The sequence below is a fragment of the Lonchura striata genome, chromosome 2 (genome assembly GCF_050655825.1).
Source record: "Lonchura striata isolate lonStrDom1 chromosome 2, ASM5065582v1, whole genome shotgun sequence".
NCBI classification, from domain to species: domain Eukaryota; kingdom Metazoa; phylum Chordata; class Aves; order Passeriformes; family Estrildidae; genus Lonchura; species Lonchura striata.
Genome location: NC_140704.1, coordinates 6,297,986 through 6,313,473, shown reverse-complemented (window position 1 = coordinate 6,313,473; position 15,488 = coordinate 6,297,986). Strand labels below are relative to the sequence as shown.

Here is a 15,488-nt window from a genome sequence, read left to right as displayed (position 1 = left end):
GAAGAGCTTTTTGGTTATCTCATCTCTTGCTTGAGCTAGAAAATAATCCTACATCACAGGTTTCTATTACAAGATTATGTTGTAACCTAAAACTTTATTAAACACACTACATAAGAGAATTAATACAGCATAACTTTCTAACATTACCCATATAATATTCATTGTAACATTTGCGAAAAGCCAATCATAAAATATGCATTTTTCACACCCACCATCACATCATCCCACCATCCCATCATCCTGATCCCAAACCCCATAAGATTTGAACAAGGGTCTGTGCCAAACTTTGCAGGTGTTTTTTTTTTGGTTTCTAACCAGTAGCTGTAGCTGGATAGTTAGGATTAAGCAACTGCATTGTGAATTCCATATGCTTGGTTAATCTCTTGTTTTAAGGAAAAGGGAAGACGGTCCCCAGATGAATGTGCTGGACAAAAGCCACCAAGAGTGAATTCAGCAGAACTGAGGGCAATGTGATTGCAGCAGTAGGTAATCTCGACCAACTCATGGACCGCCTACTCAAAACGGACTCAAATGCGGGTATAAATCATGTAATTTGTAACCAATAAAAGCTGGCGCCTTTGTTATAATGTATAAACAGTGTAAAGTTTTGATGACCTGCGCGCCAGCCTTTTGTGGGTTACCCCCCAGCTCCCTGCTTTGCGCAATCTGGAATGAAGGAGCAGCATCACCTCGCCCCGGTGTGTGAATTGGGGCTGCACAGAGGGGAACGAGTCTGTGTTCGGGACAATCCCACCACGGCATCACCCCACCACGGCCTGGATCCACCACGCATCACCCCCCGAGCTCTGCCCGGCCGCTCCGTGCGAGGGATGGAGCGCTCGTCCCGCTGCCTGTCCCCGAGCACTCATTAACCGCGGTGCTGCCCGGGGAGGCCGGGCCAGCAGAGCCGCCCCCTTCCCGGTCCCTGCCCCGGCTCCCGGCTGAGGACCAGGGCCGTGCCGTGCCATGGCCGCTCCCTGCTACCTGGGCTGGGATTTCAGCACGCAGCAGGTACCGCGCCGCCTCCCCCGCCCCTGCCCTGCCCTCCCCTTCCTGCGGGCGCTGCCCTGGCCGCTGTGGGTGCTGCCCTGGCCGCTGTGGGGCTGCCCTGGCTGCTGTGGGGCTGCCCTGGCCGCTGTGGGTGCTGCCCTGGCCGCTGTGGCGCTGCCCTAGCCGCTGTGGGGCTGCCCTGGCCGCTGTGGGGCTGCCCTGGCCGCTGTGGGGCTTCCCTGGCCGCTGTGGGGCTGCCCTGGCCGCTGTGGGTGCTGCCCTGGCCGCTGTGGCGCTGCCCTAGCCGCTGTGGGGCTGCCCTGGCCGCTGTGGGGCTGCCCTGGCCGCTGTGGGGCTGCCCTGGCCGCTGTGGGGCTGCCCTGGCCGCTGTGGGTGCTGCCCTGGCCGCTGTGGGGCTGCCCTGGCCGCTGTGGGTGCTGCCCTGGCCGCTGTGGGTGCTGCCCGCTGCGGGGCTGCGCTGCCCGGCACGGCTCCGAAGGCGGGCCCGGGCTGCGGGCAGCGGGGGCTGCCCCGGAGGGATGCGGGGGATGAACTCGGCGCTCCCCGCCGCCACCGCGGCTGCCGAGCAAGCTCGGGGCCAGGCCTTCCCTGTCTCGCCGCTTCCGTCCCCTCCCCGCGCCTTCCGTCCCCGCTCTCCGCCTTCCCCCGGCGGGTTTGGTTTGCCGTGCGGGGCTGCTCGCGGTCCCCGGGCCCGCCGGGGCTCCCTGCCCGGGGCTCGCACCCGCTGCAGCCCGACACGGCTGACGCCAAATTATTCACGGAATCACACAATCCTTAGGGCTGGATTGCCCGGAGAGGTTGTGGAGTCTCCGTCACTGGAGGCAGTCACACAGATGTCTACACAGAATCATGTGCTTAAGGACGAATTTCCTAAAGCAGGGAGGTTGGACCGGATGATCCGCTACGGTCCCTCTAACCTGACCGATTCTGTGAGTGTGTGGAAGGGACCTCTGGAGATCATCCAGTTCAAACCTCCTGCCAAGATAGGGTCACCTGGACACAGGAATGTATCCAGGTGGGTTTGAAATGTTTCCAGAGAAGGGAGAATCCATGTCCTCCCTGAGCATCCTGTTCCAGTCTCAGCCACAGTCAATGTAACAAAGTTCTTCCTCATTTTGAAGCAGAACTTCCTGTGTTTTAGCTTATGGCTGTAATAATTCTGAGTGACTTTTGTGTTTTAAGATGTCTATGGCCTGCACACAGTGCATGTACCTGGTTGTTCTCATATCCCCTTCACCTTCATCCCTTTCTGTTTGCCCCATCTGGAGCAGTAGGCTGTATGTCCAAATGTGTCCTGTTTCCCCATCCTGCTAGGGATGGGTTAAATCCTGGAGGAGTGCTGTGGTCCTTCTTTATATGCAGGCTGCATATAGACCCCCCTACCTGCTCCTGTAGGAGCTGGGATTTGCACCCAAACCTGGCTTCCCTGTGTCTTTGTGTGAATCAAAACTCTGAACCTGGATGTTCAGGTTTATGCTTGAAATTCTACTTTGTCGGCACGGCCGGGTATTGCTCCACTGCAAATAGAAACTCTGCCCAAGTTGTGCAGAGGCCTGAACATGTTAAAAATAGGTGTTCGAGCATAAATCACCATTATGGTTGTGCTGAAGTTTGGGAGCTTGAAAAGACACATCCAGGTTAGGTTGATCAAGTGTTTTTAAGGGACAAGCTGCAAGCAGAGAGCCAATTAAGCTGCAGTGGGTCAGAGCCATTTTTAAGCTAGTGCAGGTTGGTAATGAGTTGTGCCAGGGCATAGATAATGGCTCTACACTACTATGGTAAAAATGGGGATGGCCTTGTTATTTGAATGCAGCTCCTTGAGATGACAATCTTTGCAGGTTTTTTAAAAAATCAGTTCCTTTAGCAGCAGTTTGCACTCTCCCCCTGATTGAAATAGGCACAGAATGTGAGCTTCCTTCTTGCTTTTCTTCTCAGCTCTTACTGTCTTTCTTCAGAACTAGGTGAACTTGAGTGAAGATAGATGAGGAAAGGTTGTGGTACCCTTCTAATTTGTGCTTACAAGAAGGCTCAGCTTTATGGAGTTGGGGATGTTGCTTTCTGTTACAGTAGCTCAAAATACACTTATGTAATGGGCAGAGTTAAATTTGCTCATCATCTGGAGAGCAGGAAAGGTGTTCAAGGTACCCTAGAGGGTCTGTGAGGTTCCTTGGTAAGATGAGGCAAAAAAAAGTAGGTGACATAAAAAGAAGGGATATGACATCTTTAAGATACTGTATTCTTTGGAGGAATTGGCAAAACTGGCTACTGTGATGCAAGCTATGAACCTGGTAACATGTTTACTGTTCTTTAGCACATGCCTGTAGCCCCATCTTGTGCATTACAGGAGAAAGAAAATACAAACAAACAAACCCACATGTTGCTGAATAGGTAACAGTTTAGAAATTCACATAATAACTTGTCTAAAGTAAAATTATGCCCTACATTCAGTGAGTTGTATGGATTGGGGTGATTTTTTTTTTTCATTTTATCTGTGGGAATGAAATTATTATAAATGAGTTGTCAGTGCTATTCAATTATTGCTAGATTTTGTTAACTTCCTGTTTTATATCTTCTAGTTGAAAGTCATTGCTATTGATGAACAGCTGAGGGTCATTTATGAGGATAATGTTCATTTTGATAAGGACCTTCCGGAATTTAAGTAAGGCTTTTTCTATTTTATATTTTATTTGGATAATGTAATTTAAAGCTTTGGAGATTGGGGTGAGGGAGCTGTTGCCCTATTTGGTCTCACTGATATTTATGGAGGCATAGAAAAAATCATGCCATGTTCATGTTTTCCACTCTGCAAGGGTAGTATAAAGAAATTAAGAAATATACCCCAAAATATTACCTATAAATAGGTAATAGGTAACCTATAAATAAAACATACTTTTTCTTTTGGAACTTTAGACTTGTGGACATGATGGGGTGGGATGCTCTCAGAACAGCATGTAAATTACATGAGGAGAACATCTAAAAGGCATTTGGAGATAAATTCAGTTGTTAAGATGTAGGATGACAGTATTTGCTTAAACAATAGACTAGAATTGACAAGTGTCATCCTCCAGTCACAAGTTTCAGTAAAACACATTTATTTACTTGATGGTTTAATAGCAGAATTGAACTTCATATTTGAGGTTTAAATCACTAATTGTTACAGAAATAATTATGAATCACATGCAGCCAATGAGCAATATCAGCAATGGATTCTATCACAGATCTTACTTCAGGATCAGGGCCTTTCCTTGAAAAGCACTTCTTTTACAGTTGTGTCAAATATGTCATTTCCTAGGAGTTGGCTTTTACTTTTTCATGTCTCAAACTCCAATCCTAGCTCTTAAGATAAAAGCATTGTAAATTCTCTTTAGTCATTAATAAACTTGAAGAACTCTTCTTGGCAGAGAAAAAAAAAAAATTACTGAATTTACCAAGAGAAAATCCTGTTTTTCTCTAGGACTCAAGGTGGAGTCTACATTCACAGTGACAGACTGACAGTCACTTCACCAGTGCTTATGTGGGTCAAGGTATGAACAAACTTTTTTATGGATCAACTTTTTCCTTGCTGTTACAGAAATGAAAATTTATTGTGAGCAATAGTGGAACCCATCACTCAAATCAACATAGTCCTTTTTCTTACATTCTGTTTCTTTGAAGTGTTGTTCTGTGTCTTTGGTATGCAAATAGTAATGCTATCAACAAACATAGTAGAACATTGCTATCATTTTGATGGTTTTTTTTTTTTGTTTGTTTCTTCACATTCTACTATTACAGCATTCTGGGTGTGAGAAATTCCTTCCTGACTTTCCTTCATTTGAAAAAATGACTCTTTTTTTCCCCCTCTCATACACAAATGGGGCAGCTGTCACTTTGCCTTGTTTAAATCTGTTTTTGTAGCACCCAAGTGACTTAAACTATTTCATTTACAATAAGCTCTGCTTACCAATTGATGTTGCAACTGGTAAGTGGTGAAAGGGCAATTTATTCACTGGTTCCCAGTAACTTTGACTGATGTTTATTTTGAAGTACAGCATATTTTTTTTTTCCTTTTTTAAAATAAGGCCTTTCTTACTTCTGTGCAGATTCTGCAATACTTAGATGTAGGCACACAGTTTGTGGTGATTGGGGTGGGGCTGTAGCTGAGCCTCATCCCCAGTGGGCTCAGCTGTGAGCAGCAGGTGAGCAGCACTGACAGCAATGAGCCAGGGAGTGCCCAGGAGCACTGAGCAAGCACCAAAGGGAACAGAGAGCACTCAGGGGCACTGCATCAACATGAGGGGATAAAAGGTTGGGCTAAAGAACAAGAAGGGTAGATGCTTGCAGCCTTCTGAAGTGGGAGGATGTTATGCTGTATAGGCAGACATCTGAAGCCTTTTGTTGAGTAAGGTGTTGTTGTGTATGGACAAATGCTTAAAGCCTTCTGAAATTCTGTGGTGATGCTCTCTGTGTGTCGTGGCCATCTCAGCTGTGGCATAAGCTGTGACACTTATGTGGTACTCTGTAAATTTTTCTTATTAGAGATACTTGGCTAGTTAAAATATTAGAAAGGTCACAAAACCCCCCTGATGATCCCTAGTAGCTGACAAAGGTTTGGTAAATTTGCTTGCAGTTGGTTTTTGAACCATAATGAAGAGGCACTGTTGTAATTATTAAATTGATAAAATGACTATGTAGGTATATATGATGTTCCTTTGGAAGCCTTGCAGTGGTCCAATTTATCAAGAGAGTTTGGGAAATGCTGATCTAAATTAAACTACTTATGGCTAGATTAATTTTTGGTTTTAAACTTCAGGAAAATATGTCAAGAACAAAATTTACCTAGATGCTTGAAATGCTAAAATCACTTGAATTATCCTTTGTTAAAGAATCTGTGATTTTATTGACATTGGGGACAATGGTATTGTGGTTACCTAAATGTCTTGTAGGATGGGCTGTAGGGTATGCACTATTAAGATTTCATAGATTTTCAAAAGTAAGACCAGACAAGATAATGTTGCTTTGTGTCTAGCACTCTTAAAGTGCTTTTTAATGAACAGGAATTCTTTAATTTTTGCCTCTTACTTAGAATTCAAAGAACAGATCTTTGTGATTCAGCTGCTTTAAAGATCTTATTTTTCCCCTGTGTGACTCAACTTTTCTTTTATGGACTCTCACTTAATAAATTAATTTATACAGATTTTTGAAAAGTCCATAGTCATTAACTAATTTTTCATTATCTGCCAATGAACTCTTATCAGTGATGACATAAATTTACTGTTTAATTCCAGATTGTGAGTATGCATAATTTCATAGCTCGTTACTGTCATTCCTGATTCTGTTTGTTGTAGGCTCTGGATGTGATCTTGGAAAAGATGAAGTCTTCGGGCTTTAACTTCTCTCAAGTCAGAGCTATGTCTGGTGCTGGCCAGGTTAGTTTATACAAAAAAAGTTCAGCTTTACTGTGTTTCTTTGATGGAGTTGAAGGTGGAGTGATAAATTTAAACAATTGAATGGCAGAAGATTGTAATGGCATAAAATAAGATCTGCATAAGCATCCACAGACATTCTTTGGAGGGAGTGGACACCTGAAGCATGCAGAGCAATCACCAGGAGATGGTGGGAGTGGAGGATGAGGTTTGCAGTGCAGTTGTTTAGATAGCATAGTGCAGAACTGTTTGGCTTTACAGTGTTTTAATTCTGTTCATTTTGAATTTCAGCAGATCCAGGTACTTGTGGAAAATGGCATAGGATAAACAGCAATGAGCACAGTTTGCTAAAAGCACAGTAACATCCCACTGAGCAGTTTTTTGTTGGTTTGGACAGGGATCTGCACAGAAACAACAAAACCCAAATAATGCAAAAATGACAAAAATGCTGCTGTGGTTTAGCCTGTAGTGCATAATGCCTTTTTTGTTTAAATTTATAAAACCCACCCTCACAGTTAGTCAGTTAGCCAGTCTCCTCCTAGTATTCTAATGAATCAGCAGAGGCTTTTATAACTTTCACAGATGATATTCAGGGTGAGGACAGCACCAAAGCAATAGCTAATTCTGACATGCAAGGTTTAGGTTATTCATCTTGATGTATCTGGGACTAATTAATCAAAACCCTTGCTTTCATCTCCATCTTTCATTGATTGCAGTTGAAAGTCTGAGCAAAGTGTCTGAAAATCAGAGCTGGTATCAAGGCTCTCTTATGAATTCTTCAGTGGAGCACAAGTTGGGGGACTGCCAAGTAACTCCACCTCACTCAAGTTAAAAAAAGGGAGTGAATTCCAGACTGCCCATATGCCTCTTATTTTGCCCCCTCCAGCAAGGGGGACAGACTTGTAACTGATGGATCAGGGGGCTGTGCTGAAATAGCACAGAACTATATCTTGATTGTGGAGCCCTGGCTACAGCTCAAAGAGCTCTCAAATAAGTATTTAATGCTATTAGCAATACAATAATTGTCCCCACTAGGAAATTCTTGAATTCAAAATAATGCTCTGATTTGCTCTGTCTTGAATAAGAAATTTTTTATGAGACCCTTGATTTAAAATGGACCATTTTTGGTCCTAGTTTGGAGTGAGTTCTTTTGTTCCTTAGAATGTAAGATCAGGATATGAAATTTGAAGTTTGGGAGGGCATCTCCAACTCCTGTTTCTATATTTCTTACAGCAACATGGGAGTGTGTACTGGAAAAAAGGAAGCATCCAGATTTTAAAGGATGCATCATCTGAACTTCCTTTACATCAATTACTAAAGGTAAGGTGTACAAAAGCTCTGAAGGGAGGGCCACGCTATCCTTTTTCTGGTCCTTACACATTGTTCTTCATCCTCTTTTTTGGCTGGGTTGCAGGCTCCTGCAGCATAAATGAAATGTAGTAGTTATTCCTTCTGTTGCAGGACTTTTGACATTTCATTTTCTCCTGAGTGATAGTGTGTTCTGCTTTAAAAGCTTACAGGTGCCAGCAGGTGTCCCAGAATCTTTCTGTGTCAGAGTAACAGCCTCTTTGTTCTTCTAGAAAATGTAATATTTTTGTAAGCAATCTGTAAATATTTTGGTTTTAATATATTTATAGTAACAAAAAACTGTGGTGAAAAGGACTGCTGTACCTGAGTTTTCTTGCAGGATGGGCAAGTGATTTCATAAGAAAATATATCTATTTAAAAAGACCAGTTTATACTTTTCTCCAAAAGGATGTAAGTATAATGTGTGGACTTAAAATCCTAAACAAGTACCTTGTTGGTACAACATTTTGTATGTGTGTGATTGGTGAGCTTTGAACACAGACTTGACAAGCTTTTATTTAGAAATAAAAATCGGGAGGACTCAGCTTTCCTCTGAAAGATCCTTTTTCCCTTACTTCAGTCTCAGACAGGACAGATATATGTTGAAAGGAGGGACTTTTGTGTTAAATGTGCTACATCATTAGTTTTGTAACTGTCTCATCTGTGCAAAACTCATGGAAATGGCATTAAAATGCTGGACTAAATGGTGTAAAACCACAGTTGTAGTTCCAGGTGGTTATGGCATATATTAAGGAGAAATGTGTTAGCAGAGCTGTGGGAAGATAATCTGATGGTTTGCTGAGGGGTTCTAAAAGGGGCTGAGGTTTTGGCTACCAGAGGATGTGCTGCAGGGTCTGTGAAGTGACAGCAGAAAAAAGAATGTTGCTTCCCTCTGATGCAAAGTTTGGGTTGAACTTTTCATCACTGGCCAACCTTCTACCCAATATCTGCTTTCTGTAATTGCTGAGAGAAGGGCAGAAGGCATGTCAGAGAACTGAGCTGTGAGCTGATACATACAGCTGCTGTATTTTTATTACTCCAGCAGGGACTTACTTGTCAGAGATCAGACTTGCTAATAAAGGGTGTTCTTCATTACAGGGCTGCTTTGCAGTCAGTAACAGTCCCATCTGGATGGATTCCAGCACAGCCTCCCAGTGCAGAGCATTGGAGAAAGCCCTGGGGGGAGCCCAGCACCTGGCCAGTGTCACTGGCTCCCGGGCATATGAGGTAAGGAATGGAAGGGGAGGAAGTTCCCAGCAGAATCCTGTGCTGGAAACAATTCTGTCATCCCAGGGAGCTGCAGCAGGTAACCACCAGCCATTAACTAGGACAGACAGAGCTTTTGAAGAAACTCCAACCATACTGTGCTTTGCATTAGTGTCACAAAGGAAGATATGGAAATTTTACAGTGAAATGAATCAAACACTGGGAATTTTGCTGCAGGAGGCAGTTGGAGCATTTGGCCAGTGGTTCCCAAATACAGTGTTGGGTGGCCATGCTTAAAGTCTCAGAGCCTGGTTGTCCCTGGGATCATCCTGTGTGGCCACATTTCTATTGGGATGGAAACCCAATTTGTGTTACAGGCTTGTTTAGGGTAAATCCATCTAGCTATTTGTGAATCATGCTCTAGGTTTTTTCTGCAATTAAAAGATTGGCCTTTTAATATTCCCTGGAGGCTGACAAGCAGCTGTTGACCTAAGAGAAGTGTTTCAGAGGCTTGGGACTCTGTCAGAGATATGCTGTCACTTGTCTCCTCTTCCTGACTCTTCCCTCCTTGTAAGTGTGACAGTGAGTTATGGAGTGGGAGCAGATCTGCCCTCCAGGCACCTCAGCACCTGGCTACTCACACTCTTGGTTCAACAGAATAAGGCTTCAACCTCCCAAACTGATTCTGTTTCTGAATCATCATGCAAGCTTTATGGTCAGTGTTGAAATCAGACTCTGCATACCACTAACAGTTTATTTTTCACTTGCTAAATGTTAAGGTTTCAGTGTTAGGTTTTTTTATCTGACATAATACAAGGATGAAAAATAAATATTCTCACAGCTGTTTTTAGCCTGTGCTGGAGATTCTGCTTTGAGTGTGGAACTTCCTGCTTTAATTTCAATTCACCTGCCTCACAGGCAGGTACATAGATTGTGTAGCTTAAACCTTTTCAAGGATTTGAAGGCACCATTTGAAATGTGCTGGTTCCTGTGCACAGAATAAGTGTGATTCATTCCATTGAACTGTCATTTCTGAAATGTAAATTATGGATAGTAATTCTTTTCCACATGCCTTTTTTTCAAAAGGTGAACAAAATTCTCATAATGAGACTATGTGTTATCCCTGTTTAGTGCAGATTGCCTGCTGTGCACTGACTTTCATCATGCATCAGGCAAATTAAATATCCAAAGTGCAATGTTCTGAACTCATTACACAGAGTTAATGATTATTGACTCCATTTAGGGTTTGTGTTTCTAAGCATTTGCATTTCTTTCTCAGCGTTTTACAGGAAACCAGATAGCAAAGATTTACAGCCAGAATCCTGAGGTCTACAAGCAAACTGAGGTTGGCTTAACTTCAATTTCCCTTATTGGAAAACATGGTTGAAAATCTTTTAAGATTTATTTTGTGCAGATGTTTTTACAGACCTTTTTGCTAAAGATTATTCTGATTCTTGTGTTTGAATTTAAGATGAAAATTGAAATTTTTTTTTTTTAGTTTTGTTAAATTATTAGTGGTTAGGCAGATAAAAATCAGACATCAGTTCTACTTTAAGTGTTATTTCTCAAGCTGTTGAATAGAGCTTTAAACTGAAGTTGTTGGGGGAGGAGAACCCCAATCCATCCCACTCCTATCAGGCTGGTGCCAGGAGATACCCAGAGTCTGGAGAGGGATGGCAGAGGAGCACCTGAAGGACAGCAGCAGCCAGTAAAGTCACTTTCATTAGTGGCACAGAGAATAAACAGGACTTTAGAGGGTTATGATCCTCTTGGCATCATGGAGACATGGTGGGATGCCTGCTGGAGTGTTGGAATGGAAGGATACAGGTTCTCCTAAACTGGTTCTTATTCAAGGATCACTTCCTCCAAGCTCTGAAGAGATGCACCCCAACTATGATTAAGTCAGGTAAAAACATTGGGAGGCCTGTGTGGATGAACAAATTGCTCCTGGACAAACTCAAACACAAGAAGGAAACCTCCAGAAGGTGGAAGTAAAGGCAGTAGCCTGGCAGGAATGCAGAGAGGCTCTCTGAGCAGTTAGGGATCAGGTAAAGGTAAAATCCTGACAAAATTAAATCTGGCCAGGGACATCAAGGGCAACAAGAAAAGTGTTTATAGCTATGTTGGTGATAAAAGGAAGATTTTGAAAACTGTAGGCTCTCTCCAAAGGAAGTGGGAGACCTGGTTACCCAGGCTGTGAAGAAGGCCGGGTACTCAAGGACTTTTCTGCCTTGACTTTCAATGGCAAGAGTTCCAGCCACATCAACTGAGTCACAGCAGGCAAAGGCAGGGACTGGGGTGATGAAGAACCACCCAGTGTAGGAGAAGATTGAGTTCAAGACCATCCAAGGAACAGGAAGCTGCACAAGGACCTGATGAAATACTTTCATAGGTCCTGAGGGAACTGGTGGATGAAGTGGCTAAGCCACCATTTATCATATTTGAGAAGTTGTGACAGTCTGGTGAAGTTCCTATTGGCTGGAAAAGGAGAAACATAGACCCCATTTTTATAAAGGGGAGTAAGGAAGACCAGGCTTTCCATTACTTCAGTTCTTGGTAACACTAAATGTTTTGTTTTTTTTTAAATCTCACCCTTGTATGAAGCAGTTAATTTAATGAGAAAGTGAATTGCAGTGTTGACTCTGTGTTTTGTTGAAGAATGCTTAATTTTTAATTATTCTCCCTTGTTTTAGTTTCTTTTTTTTTATTTATTTTATTCTCATTGTAACTAGTGAGGTATGAGTTGAAACAGAACACTGATATGGTCTGGTCATAAGCTTGAGACTAAATTTAGAGAAGGATATGTTACTGGGGGGAAGTGGGGCTGAGAACTGGTTAAACCAATTTCAGACTTTGAGGGCTGTTTGAACTGATGGCAACTTTTAGCAATAAAGCTTATGCAAGATGCATTCAAGCACAAAACATCTCTGCCAGAGCTGCTCCTGGGGACCCTCAAGGAGCACTTAACAGCTTGGCAGTCTCAATGACACGTGGAAGGTGGATGTTTTTGCTTCTGTAGGTCAGCTTGCTAAACTGGCTGGCTGATTCACAGTTTAACTTCATCCTTTTTTTCCTTCCATTTCAGGCAGCTAGTGCCCACTGGGGCAGCACAGAAGGTAGGCCTTTGTTATCCGAGCACAATGTGATGTATTCTTGGGGAGAGATGCACAAAGAGCAAGTGCATCATTAAATTTCCTGGCCATTACAACCACCTCTTAGATCTCTGGCTATAGGCTGCTCTTGAATGCTGTGAAGCAGTGGTTTTGTGATCATTAATAAAAACCTGCCATTTCTGCCTCACTCCACCAGTAGAGGTTTGATTCTGTTTAGTTATTGGGTGACAGCCACATTTCTTCTGAGTGAATCACAGCACAGAATGAGGAATTTGTCTGCTTTTGTGCCAGCTTCTTGGGATCAGGCAATACTTGATCATGCAGAAAGCCTGCTGGTGGCTGGTTAACCTGCTAGCTCACAGAGGAGGAAGGTTCCTGGTGGATCAGTGTCCTGTGTCATATAGGGCATTTTTTGGCCAGCCCTACAGCTGGATTTCGTGCAGCTGGAGCATGCCCTGAGGCAGAGCTGCAGGCAGGGGCTCAGTTCAAAGCTGATTTTTACCAGCTCCTGGGAGTAACTCCTGGGAGGTCTGGGGTCTCAGCTGGAAGGAAGGCAGAGGGTCGTGCACGGGTGCTAAAGGTGCTCATAGAACATTGCCAGAGCTTCTAAAACTTTACAGACCTGTGCTGTAGGTAGGGCAGAGCAGGGTCCTGAGCATTTCCCCTGTCATAACAAGCAGCTGTTTTTGTGTTTTTTTTTGGGGGTTTTTTTGGTGTTTTTTTTTTTTTTTTTGTGGTTTTTATCTTTGTTTTTCTTCGAAAACGAGGTTCTGTAATAGACTGAAGTTGTGGATTCATGCTAACACAGTATGATAACATACAAGGTGTGTTTTGCATGTTTCAGAAGGCAGAGCTATTAACAACTTTTATCATGGGGTTACTTTCAGATTGATATGTGCTGTATTACTGTGATGGTCAGAACTGAATAATCCTTCTAGATGTATTTTTGTGTGCTTTCTGGGCCTAACCTTAGGCATCTATTAACATTTGCTTCTTCCAATTATTTTATTTGCTTTCCAATTACTTTCTTTGAAGTGAATACTGATGTGACTCACTATTTCTCACTTCTTTTTTTCAGAGAATCTCTTTGGTCAGTAGCTTTGCAGCTTCCCTTTTCCTAGGAGCTTATGCACCCATTGATTACAGTGATGGTAAGTGTGGGCTTTATTCATAGTAACAGTTTAACAAGGAAATTTTCCTTCCCATCTCCACATTACATAGATGGAGGACAAGGTGTCTGATATTTGTTTTCAATCTTTAAATTTTAATGACAAGTATATTAGATTTTGAAGCTACGTTATGCCTTTCAGTTTGTTATGCTTATCTCTCCTCATTGTACTGATTCTCACTTCTATCAAATTGATCCACAGAAAAGATTCTTAAATGTAATTTTTTTCATTATTTTGTGATGCATAAAGGAGTGGTGAAAGATCCTCTAGAGGCATCAGAAAGTTGTGGAATCTTAAACTAAACTTCAGAGTTCTGGTATTTGCTCTTTGGTTTAGCTCAGAGGTGCACAGGATGTGAACATGATGTATATTCTGATGATTTCTTCCCCACCTAACTGGAGTATGGCTCTAGAAGAGAAGTATATTTTCAAAATGAACCAGGGAAAAAAGCATAAATAAAGCTAAATGTACTAAACCCAGTTAAAAAAGGAAATCTTCCATATCTCTTCATTCATCATAACAAAGACAAAAAAGTGACAAGAATACTGTCTCTCTTTTTTGATGTGTGTTATCTCAGTTATCCAGCTTTTAAATGGCAATTTAAAATGGCAATCACAAAGGAAAGCATTTTCCTGGGAGCTCTGCTGTTATTTCTAAAAAGCATTTCTGATTTCTGCTCTGAAACTAAGAGGATATATTTCAGAGCTGAAGGGTTATATAACAAGGCTCTCTACAGAATTTTTGCATTATAGAGACATGGTTGACACCCATGTGTTAAGACCAATTCATTTTTTTCTCCTTTGTTATTCCATCAAATCTTACAGGAAAAGACAAGACACCTCAATTTTAGATAATGGACAACTTACTTGCTATCAGAGCTTCCAGTTATACTTGAGACCTCAGAAATGGCAAAGCAATCCATGCTTATTTCATATCACTTGTGAGATTATAATATCTGTTTTCTGGTTCTGTCCTTTTAGCCAAAATTTACAGTTGAGTTACGTTTTTGTGTATTATTTGCAACAATAACTTCTTGGAGGTCTGCACTTTGTTCCTCAGCAGGTCCAAATACTGAGCATTTGGGCTGTTCAGCCACTTACTGTATTTCAAAGAAAGATAGCGAGATATTTAGGTGCTTTTTCTGATAAAGAAACATATTGGTTTTTATTTTTCAATGAGAGTGGAGTGTTAATTTTAATTCTAATGTTTAAAACTATAAGCACTAAAAATATTTCATGTTTGGGTATTTTTATTTTTTGGTAATATTGCTTTACCTTTTCTGCTTGGAAGCAAGTGGAGGAAAGCCATGCTTCTCCAATTCCAGAACATGAAAAATTGGAAAACAAAATATCTTAAAGTTAAAAAAAAAAATATAATTTCCTTAATTGGAAAATTTTCTTAGGCAATCACATTTTTCAAACAGCTCCAGGAGAGCCTGTTACACCTGTGGGTATTTAGAGACCCTGAGTCCATGTTATGTGCTATTCAGAGCATGTAGGATTATTAAATCTTTGTGTGAAAAAAGATAAGAGAACTAAACAGGATGTTACAGTTCTCTTTACAAGACAAAAGTTTTTTTGGCATTGTAAGCTGTATTTTGCTTCATTCATTCCTTTCTTCTGTTAATACAATGCAAGAATTCTAATTCCAGTAATAAAATATAAGTATAGTGGATGCAGTAGTTATTTGGATGCAGCTGAAAAATTGTTTTCTTGTCATTTACAAATTCTTGCAATTCACTTGATCTTTTACTTAGCACCTATGTATTGTAGTTTAAAATGCATCTCTCAAAATAATATTCAGATAATAGACCTATTCTTCATTTCTGTAGGTTTAACTTCAGGTCATATCTTTAAAAGACCCTGTCAAATTGTTTAGCTCTACACAATAACTTATCTCCAAATTGGCAGGTTATTGTGGGAAATGTGCTATTCAGTTCCAGGATTTTTTCTTTTTCTTCTTAAAGGCCCAATCTTTTAAGGTTCAAATCACTTATGAATGGCTGAGCACCCTGAGTGATTGATTTAAAAAAAAAATGAAATCACCTTCTAGTGGAATGAAGAATTATTTTTATTTATATTGTGCAGATGTTAAAAGTAAAGATACATCTGGGACCTAAAGAAATTGAAGACTTGGGGCATTATTTCTTTCAGAAGATATCTTAAAGAACAGCAATTCAGCTCTTGACCTAGTGAAGCTTTATCTTTTGAAATGCTTTTCTAAGAGCCTTAGGCAAATTG

At 41.7% G+C, this 15,488-nt stretch overlaps 1 protein-coding gene across 4 annotated transcripts in view; it reads left to right on the top strand.

The window, feature by feature from the left end:
- The first annotated feature begins 939 nt into the window (after positions 1–939).
- The window catches only part of XYLB (xylulokinase), an 82,224-nt gene continuing 67,675 nt past the window's right edge, over positions 940–15,488 (top strand). For 2 of the 4 annotated variants that reach the window (XM_021555298.4, XM_021555296.4), the window contains exons 1-8: positions 940–1,011; positions 3,588–3,670; positions 4,466–4,535; positions 6,336–6,416; positions 7,647–7,733; positions 8,859–8,987; positions 10,246–10,311; positions 13,158–13,230. In XM_021555298.4, the coding sequence (XP_021410973.2) occupies positions 967–1,011; positions 3,588–3,670; positions 4,466–4,535; positions 6,336–6,416; positions 7,647–7,733; positions 8,859–8,987; positions 10,246–10,311; positions 13,158–13,230 (634 nt within the window). In that variant the 5' untranslated portion in view covers positions 940–966. The other 2 variants (XM_021555299.3, XM_085572919.1) reach the window with 2 other exon arrangements.